We start from the raw sequence: 16,957 nt of genomic DNA on the forward strand, positions 1-16,957 counted from the left end.
CTGCTCTCATTTAGCAGCATCTGGTTTATGAATGAATCAAGAAACAACAGAGGCTATACACTGTAGTGAGTCATTCTGCTGGAGAGATAGTGAAGGTTGTAAAATGGGAAGTATCAATGAGAAACCGTCTCTACTAGTACAGCTGAGTCTTTGTGTGTGAGGAGTTCTTAGAAAACAGTGTAAAAAAAAACCAGAACCCTACTAAGCCAACTTCAATCATACTAGTGTCCCCTGGACTATCAGAGAGACCACAGTGAGTTATGTGGACAGGGCTGAGGAAGAGTTTGTATAACGGGAAAGGCGAGTGGAGACAGTATCTCCAGGCTGTTGAGATAGAAGGTACTACACTAGACAGGACCTCTACATTGATGTGTACTGTGAGTGACCACGTTAATGTTTCTTGCCACAGCTTAGTATTGCTGGGCCGGAACCAACCGGAACCAACCAGAACCAACCGGAACCCATGACTAAGCTGTGGCAAGAAACTTTAACTGGTCACTTACAGAGCACAACATTGTAGAGCTCGAGTCTAGTGCAGTACCTTCTAACCAGTTATGTTATACCAAGCATTATAGTTTGAACGCTATGTAGCATCAGACTCAGAAGCCTTGCTGAGACAGGTGTGGGTAAGCGGTTGACTCTCCAAGGCCTCCCTAATGCAAAGATGAAGGGAAGGAGGGACGGAGGGATGAGACTGACTGGAATCACTGAGGAGAGGAGAGAGAGATGAAAAGGAAGACAGCTGGAACAGAAGGAGTGGAACGTTAGATGGAAAGAAGGGAGGAGGTGGAACAGGAATAGAAAGATAGATGAGAAGTGTGAAACAGTAGAGAGGGGCATCTGTAACGCATTAAGGGTGTGTCTGTCTGTCGGTCTGTCTGTCTGCCTGTCTGGGACCTTCCAAGGACCTGTGGAATACACAAACCCCAATGTGTTGGCCATATGATTTTATCACTTCTACCTTTAGCTTTTGACCAAGCTTTTGAGATTCAACAGATTCTTCAGAGTTCTTCAGAGTTTAGCTTTTTGCCGTTATGTAACATGCAGTAGCTCATCAGCACAGTCTCACATGGATTCTATGCAGGCATGCGTGTGTGTGTCTGTGTCAGTGTCTGTGTGTGTGTACCTTGCCTTAGCTGTGAAGATGACATGATTAGGGGTGGCCTTGGGGTTGGGTTGAGTGTTGGCGCAACAGATAGAGTGAGATGGCGGGGGGGGGGGGGGGACTGAAGGGGTTAAGCTGGCCACTGTCTGCCTCTGACAAGAGTTAATGATTGGAAAGGAGAAGACAGGCAGAGGATAGCTGGGGGAGTGTGGGAGCACGTGAAGGAGGGAGCGGATGGAGAGAAAGAGGGGAATGAACGTCGTGCTTCAATCCAGCTGTCTGCTCCTCTGGGAATGTAATCCACGAGTTCAGCTCAGGGAGAAAGAAAAAGATATTAGCCGCAAAGGAACAACTGTTTCTGCTCTCTCCCCTGTTTAAATTCCACTCATACTGGCCCCTGGACCTTGGCTCTGAGTCAACTGTCTGCACAGAGAGACAGAGAGAGGGGGAGGGAGAGAGAGAGAGAGAAAGTGGGACGACATTGAGAGTTAGATAGCGAGAGGGGAGTAAGCGAGTGGAGTGTGAGGGTAGAGTAAGTGAGAGGGAAAGAAGAGAAAGAGAGGAGAGGGGGAGAAGACAAAATAGTGGAAAGAGAGAGGGCAGAGCAGACTGCATTTCCAGACTGCGAGAAAGGTGCATTAGACGGAGAGTTCAAGAGAGAAATGAGAGGGAGAAGGGGGGGATCATGGAGGAGTCAGCAGTGAGGTAGGTCTGTCTTCATTCTGCTCTTACACTATATATAACAAAGTATGTGGACACCCCTTCAAATTAGTGGATTCGGCTATTTCAGCCACACCCGTTGCTGACAGGTGTATAAAATCGAGCACACAGCCATGCAATCTCCATAGACAAACATTAGCAGTAGAATGGCCTTACTGAAGAGCTCAGTGACTTTCAACGTGGCACCGTCATAGAGGAGGCTGGAGGGCGTAGATTTAGGAGGACAGGCATCGTAATGACTGGACTGGAATGGATGGAAAGATACTCAAGACAATTATTACACCATTTCATTTATTCCACCCCAGCCATTACAATGAGCCTGTTCTCCTTTATCTCCGCCCACCAGCCACCACTGACAAAAACACATGCAAACCCCAAATCAAATCACATTTTATTTGTCATATGTGCCGAATACAACAGGTGTAGACCTTACAGTGAAATGCTTACTTACAAGCCCTTAACCAACAATGCAGTTTTAAGAAAGAATAAAAACGTTTAAAAAATCACACAAAAAAATACAATATCAAATAACAGGGGGTACCGGTACATTTTACATTACATTTGAGTCATTTAGCAGACGCTCTTACCCAGAGCGACTTACAGTCAGTGAGTGCATAAATTTTTCATACTGGCCCCCCGTGGGAAACGAACCCACAACCCTGGCGTTGCAAGCGCCATGCTCTACCAACTGAGCTACAGGGGACTATGTCAATGTACCGAGTCAATGTGCGGGGGCACCGGTTAGTCGAGGTAATTGAGGTAATATGTACATGTAGGTAGAGTTATTAAAGTGACTATGCATAGATAATAAACAGAGAGTAGCAGCAGCGTAAAGGGGGGGGGGGGGGGGGGGGGGGGGGGGGCAATGCAAAGAGTCTGGGTAGCCATTTGATTAGATGTTCAGGTGTCTTATGGCTTGGGGGTAGAAGCTCTTTAGAAGCCTCTTGGACATAGACTTGGCGCTCTGGTACCGTTTGCCGTGCGGTAGCAGAGAAAACAGTCTATGACTAGGGTGGCTGGAGTCTTTGGTATATAGGTCCTGGATGGCAGGAAGCTTGGCCCCAGTGATGTACTGGGCTTTACGCACTACCCTCTGTAGTGCCTTGCGGTCTGAGGCCGAGCAGTTGCCATACCAGGCAGTGATGCAACCAGTCAGGATGCTCTCAATGGTGCAGCTGTAGAACCTTTTGAGGATCTGAGGACCCATGTACAGTCATGAAGATACTTACATGCATACCTATACACACTCACGTCACGGATGCACACATAGACAAAACAACCTGTATCTCTTTGTGATACAACTGTAGCCACGAAAGAGGAGACCGCGTGGACTCAATGAGAGAGAGGTGTGTGGGTATGCATCTATGATTGTAGTAATGGGACGTGCTTGTCTGTTTGTGTAGCTCACCTAGTGCAGAGAACATGCTCTCACTCCTAAACCAGGTCAGCAGTAGTGAGTGGTACAGTATGTTAATAGTTGACCAGGTGATTGTGAACTTGCCTCCTGTCTAGCTGTTCTGTTCAAGGTTTCCTTTTATATAACTGCTCTGGCCTTCCTATCAGCATATATCATGGTAAATAGTCTGTGTCCCAAATGCAACCCTATATAGGGCACTACTTTTGACCGCCGCCCATAGGTAATAAGGTGCCATTTTGAATGGCCATTCACATGTATTTATTTTCATTTAGTAGACACTCTTATCCAGAGCAATTTAAATACTGGTCCCCCTTGGGAATCTAACCCACAACCCTGGCATTGCAAGCATGATGCTCTACCTGCCTTACCACATGGCCTGTTCACCTGCTGAGACCTTCACTCTATTTAACAGAGCTGCCGTGTCATAGGTTGGACTAGGTCAGGGGTACTCAGTATTTGAGAAGGTCTGGTCACACAAATGCCTTAGGTGGCAAATGTTCAGATGGATATTGTAATTTGTCGGCATACTAACAAACCCCCACCTCGCAACACAACTGTTCAAACTGTACACACCACACTTGTTGCCGGAGACAATTTGCTTTTAGTCGGGACACGCTTCTGGTTCCGGATCCAGACCCCGGTCTGCCTTTTGAGTACGGCTGGACTAGGTAATCTGTATGGAGATCTTACAGTAGTAAAGTGACCAATCAATGGCTAGTGCCCAATCAATGGCATTTACTGAGTACCAATGGGCTTCAGTACCAATAATCATTGATCCATTGGTCTTTCCTGGAGATCCATTGTGACCACCCCTTGTGAGACTAATGATGTTACTGAGGGTGATAAGATAGTTATTCTCCCTGACCTCTTGTTTTGTGGCTGGGTTCAAAGGTCAAAGGAAGGACTCCTGCCTGACTGAACCTTCTGTGAACCTATGCACACATGGACACACACCCCTGAACAGACACACTCACACCAGTGGCGGTTGGTGCCGTTTAAGATGAGGGAGGGTGATCTTTTTTCTTCTTCTACTACAGCATATTGGATGACTGTCATTCATATTCCATTCACCCACCTCAATGTAACATCGATAGGTTTACGCTACTACATGATACTATAATTTTCCCTGTACCCATCATGAGGATGCTACAACGTAGCCTATTAATGAAAGTTTACAACATAGGTGCACAGGTCGAGTAATCAAGTTGACAGACTGTGACACATTCAATACCGCCTTGCACACTCTTGCCTGCATCTAGCTGATCTAGAGCGCAATCATTAGTCCAACAGTTGCAAACAAGCATTTCTATCGGACAAATTCAGTTATGTTTATCCCAGTTTCGTTCCGTTTACTTCCGTTTAAAAAATGTTTTTCAACAGAATTGGCGCAATGAATACACCCCTGATCACACGCAAACACAGCACTTTCATAGTAGCCACATACAAACAGCTCGTTGTATATATAATTCCTTCTTGCATCTATCTACGCTCTCTCCTCCTCTCACCTTTTCCCTTTGCTTGTGGACTTCAGTGGACAACACATCAACTTTCCAAGTCAAACCTTCATATCATGAATGCGAACCGCTACACACAGCCTACATCGTTGTCACGTCATAGTCAACATAGCTACTAGAACTAACGCGTTAGTAAACCCACTACATATATATATATATATATATATATATATATATATAGTAGTATAGTATGCTTACTTACTTAATTGTGTACTTCATATTGCCTATTCTAATTTCTCATGTGTTTTTTTCTAGTAATACATTGTTATTGATTATTCCATTGTTGGGTTTTGCGTTTGCAAGAAAGGCATTTCACTGTACTTGTGCATGTGACATTAAAACTTCAATCATGCAGTACAGTGTACAGTCAGCAGCAAGCAGTTTAGCAGTTACAGCGGCTAAATTAATACAACTAAAAGCTTACCTTGACTTGGAAGAGTTACAGTGTTGGATAGACATAGCCAGTTAGCTAACATAGCATCCCTCTCTGTTTGAGCCGGGTGTTTGAGTAGGCTAAACTAGCTAGCTAAGTAAGTGAAAGTGAAAAAATATATACTACGAAATATACTGTAGCTCTCTCTCTCTCTCTCTCTCTCTCTCTTGCTTCTCCTTAATTTTGGAAGAAATTAATTTGTTCAAAACTGTTCAAGTATTACATTTTTATTTTTTTGAGTCAACTACTCACCCCATTTCATGCACTGCAGTGCCAGGTAGCTGTAGCTTATGCTTTCAGTACTAGATTCATTATTTGATCCTTTGATTGGGTGGACAACATGTCAGTTCAGGCTGCAAGAGCTCTGATAGGTTGGAGGACGTCCTCCGGAAGTTGTCATAATTACTGTGTAAGTCTATGGAAGGGGGTGAGAACCATGAGGCTCCTAGGTTTTCTATTGAAGTCAATGTACCCAGAGGAGGACAGAAGCTAGCTGTTCTCCGGCTACACCTTGGTGCTACCCTACAGAGTGCTCCTGAGGCTACTGTTGACCTTCATTGCAAAACAGTGTGTTTTAATACATTATTTGGTGACTTGTGAATATATTTAGTATAGTTTTTTAATGTTTCACTATTTATATTTTTCTGAAATTCACTGAGGAGGATGATCCTCCCCTTCTTCCTCTGAGGAGCCTCCACTGACTCACACACATACTGAACCTGCTCTTGACCTCCTTTTAAACGTGGCTCATTGTAAGGGAAGGCTAGTAATTCAGTGACCTGAGGAGAGAACAGGAGAGGAGAGGAGTGGAGAAGAGAGGAGAGGAGAGGCCTGGGGTCCTCTGATACACAAACTCTGTCTAGGTGGGTATGGAGGTGAACTGGATGTAGGTGGTGTAGGGTTAGAGGAATGATGGAGTTTTGGTGGTTGGATGTGTGTGAGAGATGTTTGTCCTTGACAGTCAGACCCTGTGGACTGTGGAGGGTAAGAGTGTTTTAGGGGAATGGGTGAGAGGAGAGGATGAGGGCTGTAGGGGAGGGTTGACATGGGGAGCTGGGTTGTCAGAGATGAGGGAGGGAGTCTCTCCCACCAGGACGTTTTCTTGGCAAACAGAGAGAGGAGACTGGCCTGTTCCTCTAGTTCAAACAGAGAGAGAGAAAGAGAAAGAGAGAGAGAAGGAGAGGGTGAGAGAGAGAAGCAAGGGAAGTGTGTGATAAAGAGAAAGTTTGAACACAGTTCACCCACAATAAAGTTCAAGAAGAGGAAAGAGTGACAGACTTTTGAGTTCCCCAAGTGAAACCATTTTAATTCAGCTCTATTTACACTGTGCCTCAAGTCATTTATCACTCTATGACTAACAAAGGGCCCATGCCTGTTCCCTTCAAAGTGGGGCCAAACACAACAATGGTATAGTACAAAACATATAGGCTGAGAACTGTGAGAAATAGAAAAGGACCAGATTCTAGAGGGGCAACCCATCCTTCTCTCAACCAGTCTAGGACAAGTATGGTGTTTGATTCTCTGAGACAAATACAACATACAGTAGAGGGGAACAGGAGCAGATAGTAGCATTTCTGGTGATACTGAAAGTCAGACAGATAACTTTCTTCTCTATGGGTCAGTGCTCTGTCTGGGACTGTCTGAATGATTTGTTGACAGGTGAACATGTGAGCAGGAAGCTGTCACATGATCAGGTGTCACTTCTGTTCACATCTCACCTGAGGGTTCAGAGAGGACATTCACCTGAGCAAGTGGAAAACCACACACACACACACACGCACACCTCTGTCTCTCTACAGTAGTAGGTAGTATCTATGTGTGTGTCGTGTGGGGCCTCTCTCTGGCATTGTGCCAGGGATAGAGAGACGGATGGGGGATTTTATGGCCTGGAATGTTCCGGCATCGCCCCTCTGCAGCTGGAATGTACCGGCATCGCCCCTCTGCAGCTGGAATGTACCGGCAATGCCCCTCCGTAGATGGAATGTGCGCTTAATGGGAATCTTCCCTCTGCAAAACCGGGAATGGGATCAAAATAATCAAACTCTTCGAGAGTTTGGGACTATAAGGTTCTATCTGCAAAATGAGGATTCTCAGGTAATTGGTTTTAAAGTTCCAAACCCTCATTGGTTTGAATGGTGTCAGCAATTTAGCAATTGTTATATTGTATTCTTTTGAACTTAACAACATTAATTGGGGTATTTAGAGTACTATATAGGTACAGAACATTGAACAGAACAAGGCTATGTCAATAACTCAATTTGGATAAAAATGCAGCTAGAACCTTCTAGCCCCAAGCTCTCGACTTCTGGCAGGATCTATTAGCTTCTAAGAGTGCATGCTAGAACTTGATTTTGATTGTAGTAAGAACTTCAGTAAGACTGTACTGTCAGTATGTTGTTCTGGTGTCGTAGATAGCATTGGCCTCAGTCAATGCTGGTATGCTGTTTTGAAACGGTATGCTGTTGAATCACTCCTGGAGGTCTGGGACTGGGGTTGGGAGAGAACGTGTTATGCAATGAGCTCACTGTGGGACTGCGGGAGGTCAAACGAGGAGCCAGAAAACTTGACGGCTGAAGAGTTCTTAAGAGTATGCTTTTGCTTTGAGTGCATTGCTGATATCACAATATGTACATTACTATATGATTAGAAAGGTAATCTCTCCATGTACAGAATCTATGTCATAAATACATAGATTGTATTTGTATTGTATAGTCCCTGTGTAGCATTAGAAGCTTGCTATGAGCATTTATTTACTTAAGCCACTGGGGTTCCCCTTGAATGAGGTTTCCACTGTGAGTTGCCGCTCATTCACAGACTCCAGTGCCAGAGGAAAGTCACAAACGCTCACGCGCACATATGCACGAGCGCACACACCCACCCACGCACCCACAATCATGCATGCATGCACGTACACACACACACACACACACACACACACACACACACACACACACACACACACACACACACACACACACACACACACACACACACACACACACACACACACAAGGGGCTCACCTTTGTTTAAGAGCCTCGCCACCATGACCAAGCTGATTAGCTAGTGTGGTTATGTAGGCTCTAGTAGCTAGCCTGAGCTGGATAAGCTCCTAATTGCAAAATGAACAGCAGGGGAATTCCTAACAGACACGCAAAATCACCTCTTTGTTTTAGCATTCACTCAAACGCATTGGGTCAGGAGGTTTACAAATTTGGATGATAGAGGGGCCAATTTCCTCCAGTTCTATGTGAATGTAATCAGGGAAAGATGCTCCATGCTAGTTAGCCAGGCATTCAGCTCTGGAACATTGGCCAAAAACAGGAACCTCTGACTGAGGTTATTCACCACAACCTGCGTTCAACTATGACTCAGAGCAGCCCTATTATAGACTCCCATGCAACATCTAAATACCAAAGCCATCAATGGCTCCAGGAATAGTCTTTGTACCAGAGTGGTTTGTGTAACAAGCACAGTGGAGACTTTCTGAAGTGAATGTTACCATTTACCGGTTTCTCTGTCTTCATGCTGTTTTTAATCCTCATCCTCATTCTCGTTCCTGGGTTGTTAGCAATGAGTTGAGTATTCCACATGTTATTAGTGTGTTTGTTCTCTGTGTATCGGGGCAGTGCAGCAGGCATATGGTTTATGTTAGCGGTTAGCGTCTAGTGCTAACAGGGATGTTATACACTAACTAGCCTGACTGAATGCGTATCTGCCTGTCTTTAACTAAAGGCCAGGGAATGGCCAGGGCCAGGGGCCAGCCTGTCCTCCGGTTCCCCCTATCCTCTTCTCCGCTTCCCCCTCTCTCCTCCTCCGTTTCCCCCTCTCTTATCTGAGATGGAAGATGCCTGTCTCCTAACTCCAGCTGCTGTTTAATCAGATCCGTTTCTTTCTCTTTCTCCATGTTGACACAGGGCTATAATTGGAAACGGGAGCGATTGAAGGGAATCGGATGTCCCTGTCACAGAGAGAAGAAGGGAGGGGAACTAAAGAGGAGGCAGATTATATGTAATGTTCCTTTTCAGCCTTCTGATTTAATGTAATGTGGTGTTTAGAGGATGGAGGGATCATATGGTTTAGGTTTGACGGACAACCAACAGAACAGATTACTTGTTGTTGTATGTTCTATTCAGATCCAGTTTCACAGAGCCAGATTAAGCCTACAGATTAAAAGCATGTTTAAAACCTCTTAAACGTTAACTCCCTTATTTAGGGGACTGAGCGGTTCTGGACCAATTCCGACTGACATTTTTGTGTACAGAGCGCTCTGTGAACGGTGCAACATCAATTGCTGTGCACTCCGTGAACGCTCTAGTTGTCCTGCTTCGCATATCGTTCTCTGCTCTCGTCTGAGATGCAGAATGTGAAATCTGACACCTCATTTGCATAGGTAGCACCACATCACATTTCCTGGCCTATCCAGACAAAGGATCGATTTCCTCTGCCTGTGAACCTCGCAGCTTCGCTTACAATACGGCATATGAAACGGGAGACACTAGCGATTGCAGCAAAAGCAGTCTCGCTGTGATGTTCGCAGATGGATTTAGAGCTCTCAACCAGAAAAAATACAAAATAATTTTGTAGAATTTAAACAAGACCACGTTCTCTTGGTCACATAAAGCTGAATTTGTAACAAGTCAGTAGGCATTTGAATGGCGTCTTTGCGTCGCCCAGAGGACACTGGGCAGCTATATGAAATGGTGCCAATTTTGAACTGTCACTAAGTATGATCATATCTATTTTACAGTTATAAGAAAGGTGAAATATTATAGTAAGTAATTTCTAATTTGATTGTTATTATATTTAGAAAGTATTTCAATAATTTCAAGCCCTGTTACCCCACTTTTGTTGAGTAGGAAAAAAATAACATATTTGTACTGTGTACTTGAACTTGTGTCCTCAAAAGTGAATACACGTCAGCAATTTATTAAAACAATTTCACCAGAAAGGTGATATTTTAATATTTACGGTAGTATAAGTATAACTAGGTATTGTCTATGGCATTCATGATAAATAATGACTTTGGGGTATGTCTATTTAGGTGGAAATCTACATTTTGATATTACATTTAACAGGTTTTTAAGACAACTCCCCTTTGAGTCCAGGAGTATAGTTAATCTGTGAAACCATAGAGTAGAACTTAGCCTTTCACACAGAAAAGGTAGACAGACAAATAATCCTTCCCCTATCGCTGCTTTGGATTATGTCCCGTTGGTAGCCAACACAGTCCCAGCGTCATATGAGCCCTTTCTCACTTTCTCTGACAGTGTGAGTTAGCAGGATGAATAGGACATGTTAAAGCAGTAAATGTTAATTCCTTCATAGTTCTGTTTTGTCATGATGCTTTCCTCCTCCTCAGCCTCTCTGTGATTTTATCTTGGACTGTCTTGTTAGCTCTGTAAGGAGGTTGACAAACTCCAGCTGCGTTGGTCCAAGGAGTCATTTGTCTAGAACATTCCAAGGCCTGATCATTCTCCCTCTCTGGGCTGTGTCTTAATCCATCTCTGCTTGTCAGAGATTAGCTAGTCTCTTTGTCTTGGTGGTATGCTGCCTTCCGCCCCACTAACTAACTGGCCTCTAGATGTAGAGGAGGACGAACTTGATCACTGTTAGCACATCACTGTGCCCAAATGAAATGGCAAGTTTGTGTTTGATGATACTGAATCACTGGGCCTCACCGCTAAACAAGGTAGAAAGCTGTCTGTTAGCCAAAACAAGAATGGGTTTCATCAATGACTCTAACATGGCTAGCTGCACGCGTGTGTGTGGGTGTGTCTGGGATGACCCTGTCAGGGTAGAGCAGCTTAACTGTGGCTTGACTGTCAGGATGTTAGAGGAGGGCCCCACTAGAGGCTAAGTGAGGTCATTCGACAAACGTTATCTGGAGGAGGTGACATATACAATAGACTGTACATTTGGACTGCTAAACTGATGAATGTCCTTGAATTTTAGTCTATTTACAGAACATGTTATTTGGTATACTTTAATAGACTGACATCACAAACAAAGTTATCTTGTTGGAGTTATCCTCTAATCAAATTTTCTCCAGTCTAATTGGCATCAAGAAAATAGTCTTCAAATTGTCAGTTTCTGTTTAAGGTTGCAACCCCTCTCTGTTAGAAAAATTATAATTATCTATGATTATTTATGCTCCTATCGCTCATTATCTTACATAATTCAGTCAATACTACACCTGCGGCGTTAATACACTTAATACAGGATATTATCTGGTAAACCTGACTGCTTTTTGGATATATCTACAGAGACTGTTGATAGTCCACCTAAACCATGATAGTTTGCTGACTGCTGTACTGTACTGAATTCCAGCCAGTCCACTCCTGTGTTAACTCTGACATGGCTCTGTATGCAGCTGGGCCTGAAGTTTAGGAAATCTCTCCAAATCTCCCCTTAATTACACACACATACAGGATTTAGTTGCCACTTGTAATTAGAAAAGTGTGTGTGTGTTTGTGTTTGTGTCTCTCTCTCATTCTCTCACACGCTCATGTAGAGAACTGCTTTCACTGAGTTTGTGGACGCACTGAGTGACATGTTAGTCTATGAACTTAATCCAGCTGCCTCCAGAAACACATTAACTGCTGGGAGGATTTGCATTGATGTTACCATCACTGATCAATAAAGTTAATTTAGATTAAGGTTTGGTGCGCCAGAGGTTCAACATTAGGTTCTACTTAGGTCATCAGTAAATGACGACGTTGACGGCATGTTTGCAGTAGTTTGTTGCTTGTAGGCTACATTTTACAGTGTTGGTTAACTCTTTTGAAGGCAGTGTGTGGTCAAACAATGTGTTTAGTCCAGGGCTGTTCACTTCCGATCTTGGAGGGCCGAAACACTTCTGGTTTTTGTTTCTACATGGTAGTTAATTCCACTCACCTTGTGTACCAGGTCTGAATCCGCCCCTGATTAGAAGGACCAGAAGTTTGAACTGTGAATGACAGTTTACCACACACTCCAGGATCCTATTCATTAATAATCCCCACTCACTGTTATCGGACCTAGATGGCTCTCAGCTTTCACAGTCATATCGTAACAGTATGGATCACTTTCCTCTCAGCGTCCCGTTAAAAAGACGCTGTCTGACTCACAATAATTAGAGGACACAGATACATTGCTTGTTATGCTCTGCTCTGGGCATCAGCTGATACTCTGAGACAATGGGACTCTCTCTCTCTCTCTCTCTCGTGCTGGGGTCTGTTTCAGTAGAGCTGCAGTGAGTGTGGGGGGACAGAGAGGGACCGCGAAGTGGGCTGATTCAACACTAGAGGGGGCTAGTCTTCTCTAGAATGAGACTGTTCCCCTCACTTGTTTTATGCACCAGTATTAATATCAAAACCATTGGCAGTTGTGAATAATTCCAAAATATCTAATAATTGACACATATAAAAGTGTCTACAACATCTCATGAGCAAGACAATATTGAGTTAAACTTGAACATAGTGGTATAGTTGCAAATGCCATCTCCTCTAGCTAGTATAGTGTGTTCACTACCCTTCTCTCCTGTCCTAGTGCGTAAGTGGATAGTAACCAGTCTGCAGTGCATACTCACTCACCATGCTGTAAGGGTACTAGATTATGTCCCAAATGGCACCCTATTTCTTTAGAATAGGGCACTATTTTTGACCAGAGCCCTATGGGCCCTGGTCAAAAGTACTGCACTACATTGGGAATAGGGTGCAATTTGGGACTCTATTGTCCCCTATAGTACTTCATATCCTCCTGCTATCAGATACAATATTGTGTTGGCTCAGACTTGGCACTCAGCACTCAGCTGCTGACTTTATATCTGTTGGCAAGCAGGCTGTGGCCATGTGAATCTTATTTCAATCTCAATGATCTTATCTGCGTGTGTGTGTGTGTGTGTGTGTGTGCACTTGTTTGTGTTTGTGAATGTATGTGTGTAGCCTACACACACGTGTGTGCATACGTGCCTGTTTGTGAGATACACTTGATGTTAATGTGTGACAGACCCAGAAACAGACTAGCCTAGTTCCCCTTCAGCCATAATGAAGTCCCATGCTATGAAGTGTCCTGGACTAGATTATATGTTAGAGTAATTCATATGGTCATATTCCTGTCAGCAGTACAGCAATCTCATTAAAGAAGCATGCAATTACCATTACAGTATTACAGGCTTGTGTTTGACCTTGTCTACCGAGGGCGGTAATGTCCGACCCTGCTACTCTCAGCTTACTACAGTAGAATACAAATGGTACACAGCTATACTATTTTTGTAGGCCAAGTGTCAATTAGAATAATGTTACAGTATATGCTATGAAAGCAAACACATCATCATGTCATGTAGCTGGCTATCTGGTTGTACTGATGGAAATGCTGTGTTTATTACTTCGTTGTACAGCCAATGACCAGGCAAAATAAATCCTCCAATAGGGGATTGTTGGTGCACTGGCTTTTCATACATTCATCTATCATGGAGGATGAGACTGAAGGTCAAATCCTCAACCTCCACAGAGGAAGCATTCTGTAGGGTGACAAGGAAATAGTAGGATCTCAGGAAGTGATACTGACAGACAGAAATGTGGTGGCAGATAGTCTCTGTCTCCCTCTCTCTCGCTCTCTCTGAGGAGCGACACACATGTTTGTTATTAGACATTTCATTTCTCTGACAGTAGAACTCCCTTCAGACCTCCGAGGCTGTCTGTCATCAGCTTGAGGAAGGCTGCAACCATGTTATAACAACACGCAAACCTACACGGACAGGTCTCATTCCCTCTAGTCCTCCTCCTCCAAAGGAAGAGATAGAAAAAGAAAAGAAAGGGAGAGCGAGAGAGAGAGAGAGGGAGAGACAGAGAGAGTGAGAGTGAGAGAGTGAGAGCGAGAGTGAGAGAGAGAGAGAGACATAGAGTGAGAGAGAGAGAGAGAGAGCGAGAGGGAGAGAGAGAGAGAGAGAGAGAGAGAGAGACAGAGAGCGAGAGAGAGAGAGAGAGAGAGAGAGAGAGAGAGAGAGAGAGAGAGAGAGAGAGAGAGAGAGAGAGAGAGAGAGAAGAAAGATCTCTAGACCTGGCACTGAGCCCCCATCCATCTCCCTGGTGGTATGATGTCATCAGGGTGTGTCTGATAGATTTACAGCCCTCTGGGCACACAATGATGACCCGTATCCATAACCGATACATTACATCCAGATCTGCAGGATCAGTTTTATGATGCAGTTACGCAACGCTGCAACCTGTTTACCGAGATTATGGACCGGTTCAAAGCCTGTGATTGGTTGACTTTCTGTGGATTTCTGTTTATTGTTTCACATTGTGGCTGTGGCAAGAGGCTGTAAAAACTCGGAGACCAATAAATACCTGGTCATGATGTTTCTCAAGGGATCTTTCAATGGGACCAGTTTTCTAGGGCAAGAGTCAGCATGTTATCTACAAAAGTAGCATTCTCTTGTGCTTGTTATCTGGTGGTGTGTTAGTAGTGTAAACTGTGCTTAGCTGTATTCTGTTAGTGTATCTTAGTGAGATACAGTGTGTACATTTATGATATGTGTTGCTGAGGCATTTGTTGTACTGTGATCTGTGCCATGTTGTAATGCTACTGTATATCGCTTTACTGTGCTGACCTGTGTTGTGCTGTGTTAATGTGTGATTGGTAATTGTGGGGGTTGTTCCAAGGAAGGTCCAGTAAGGTCCAGTCAGCAGTCTGTCTGCCCAGGAATCATTGATCTGTTTGCGGGGAAACTGAGGCCAGAGAAAGCCTCAGTCTCCAGAGACCCAGAGATCAATACCCTCAACAGCCTGTTATCATACATTAGACATGGATACACTCAATACACAATACACCTAAACCCATCTCTCTCTCTCTCTCTCTCTCTCTCTCTCAGTTAAATGGTGGCTTAGTGCAGGGCTGGCCAATTATATGGGTTGTATCTCTCTCTCTCTCTCTCTCTCTCTCTCTCTCTCTCTCTCTCTCTCTCTCAGTTAAATGGTGGCTTAGTGCAGGGCTGGCCAATTCCGGTTCTGCTTTTCATCCTGTCCTAATCAGGGACTGATTCAGACCTGGTACACAAGATGAGTGCAATTAACTACCAGGTAGAAACAAAAACCAGAAGTGTTTGTGGTTCAGTCAGCTCTGTGTATCTGATTAAGTAATTGGAGGCCTTGAGGAATATGAGAGGGAATCAGGAAGCCTTTTCATGCTGGACTGTACTCTCTTCTTCCTTACACAACCAACCTAATAGGGTATTTTTCATATGTGTGTGCGCGTGCTTGTGGACTTTTACGTCTGTGGAATATTTCCGGAGAGGACCCCTGTAGTGTCCCACTAGTTTGCCTTCATCCCCTCAGTTTCACCACAGCAGTGATGGGATCACACCCTGCATGAAGTCATGATAACTAACACTCCCAGGCAGGCATACATTACATTACTATTAATACATTTCCTATTTACCTATCCACACAAAGCCTGCAGCGACTCTTTTCGGGTTACATTCAGATAACATTACAATAACAGTCAGATAACATTACAACACAAAACGGTCTGTAGGTCACTGTAGCCTCATTCCTGCAATAAGGAAATATTTAAAATATTCCTTCATGTAATGCCCAGAAGAGAAAGGTAGAGTTTTTTGTATGGAGCTGGGATTTACAGATCTGTACACAGAGATTGCGGTTGTGCCCATGTGGTAATAAATGTAGTCTTATCTCTGGATAATGTACTGTATGTTATTTGAGAAAGAACGAACAACTTGAATGTTTCGACGTTGGTCTTTGCCAGGTTCTGGGTATGAACAATCATTGGGCACTCATTACCAAACTTCCTCCTCCTCCTCCTGTCCTCTTCCCTTCAAGTCCCTGGGCCTTTCTGTGTGATGTGGTTAGGGCCGTGGCCATATTAGGAAGTCAGAGTAGCTATTACATCACTCTGCGACAGAGGCTTTACTGGAAATCTTTGTTTACTGAAATGTTAATATGATTCATTATTTGCCTACCATATCATTAGCATCAGAGCACACTATCGTATAGGCCTTTATAACAGAGTACTGCAGTAGTAGTGAAACAACCCTATGTTAGTAGTTTGGAACAGGCTTGTAGGTACATGCGTTTATCCTGCACTTAGGCCTACTTTTTCTGTTTTACACGTTTTACTGTTTACTTGGATAAAAGTAATTAGCAGTGGTAAGGACTATGAAACTACCTGTACTTACATACAGGTACCTGGTACAAGCTGATTAAATCAGTTGTTGCCTAGAGTATGTGAGGTAAAGCGTTTCCATTGAGGTTTACACAGTAATGGGATGCTTTTAAAAATGTGTTTTAATAGATTACATATGAGTACTGTGAAAGACAGAGGCTGATATTCATCAGAAACTCCAAATGAGCAATTCAACATTTTTGATGAGGAATTCTAAATTCTTAATAAGCAATTCCAAATTCTAAATTAGGAATTCCAAATTACAAGACCCATTACCTATTGTAGAATGATTCCTCTAGCTACACTATATATCCAGAGCCACCCAGCTCTGATGTTCTAATGCGAGGTGCAGTGTAGCTGTAGTTTCTTTACTTCTGTCTACATCTCTGTAGGTTCGATAAGGATTACAATGCCCAAAGACCATTCTCCTGCTATAGATAAAATCGAGTGATCAAAAATGCATGGAGAAAATATCTTTTAGCTATTAGCTATTCATGAGACTCTGAATATTCATCAATTCACACTGAGCGAGGATGATATTATTCAAGAAAGCCATTTGACAAAATAAAGCATTAATGCTCAAATGAATAATTCAATAAGGACA

The 16,957-nt window shown here is 43.6% G+C and overlaps 1 protein-coding gene across 2 annotated transcripts in view; it reads left to right on the top strand.

The window, feature by feature from the left end:
* Positions 1-9,102: 9,102 nt before the first annotated feature.
* plekha6 (pleckstrin homology domain containing, family A member 6) overlaps positions 9,103-16,957 on the top strand; it is a 104,576-nt gene continuing 96,721 nt past the window's right edge. For both annotated transcript variants that reach the window (XM_084173440.1, XM_084173441.1), the window contains exon 1: positions 9,103-9,198. In XM_084173440.1, coding sequence (XP_084029566.1) covers positions 9,143-9,198 — 56 coding nt within the window. In that variant the 5' untranslated portion in view covers positions 9,103-9,142. The remainder of the gene's footprint in view (positions 9,199-16,957) is intronic.

This window comes from Coregonus lavaretus (genome assembly GCF_964263955.1).
Source record: "Coregonus lavaretus genome assembly, chromosome: 12".
Taxonomy (NCBI): Eukaryota; Metazoa; Chordata; class Actinopteri; order Salmoniformes; family Salmonidae; genus Coregonus; species Coregonus lavaretus.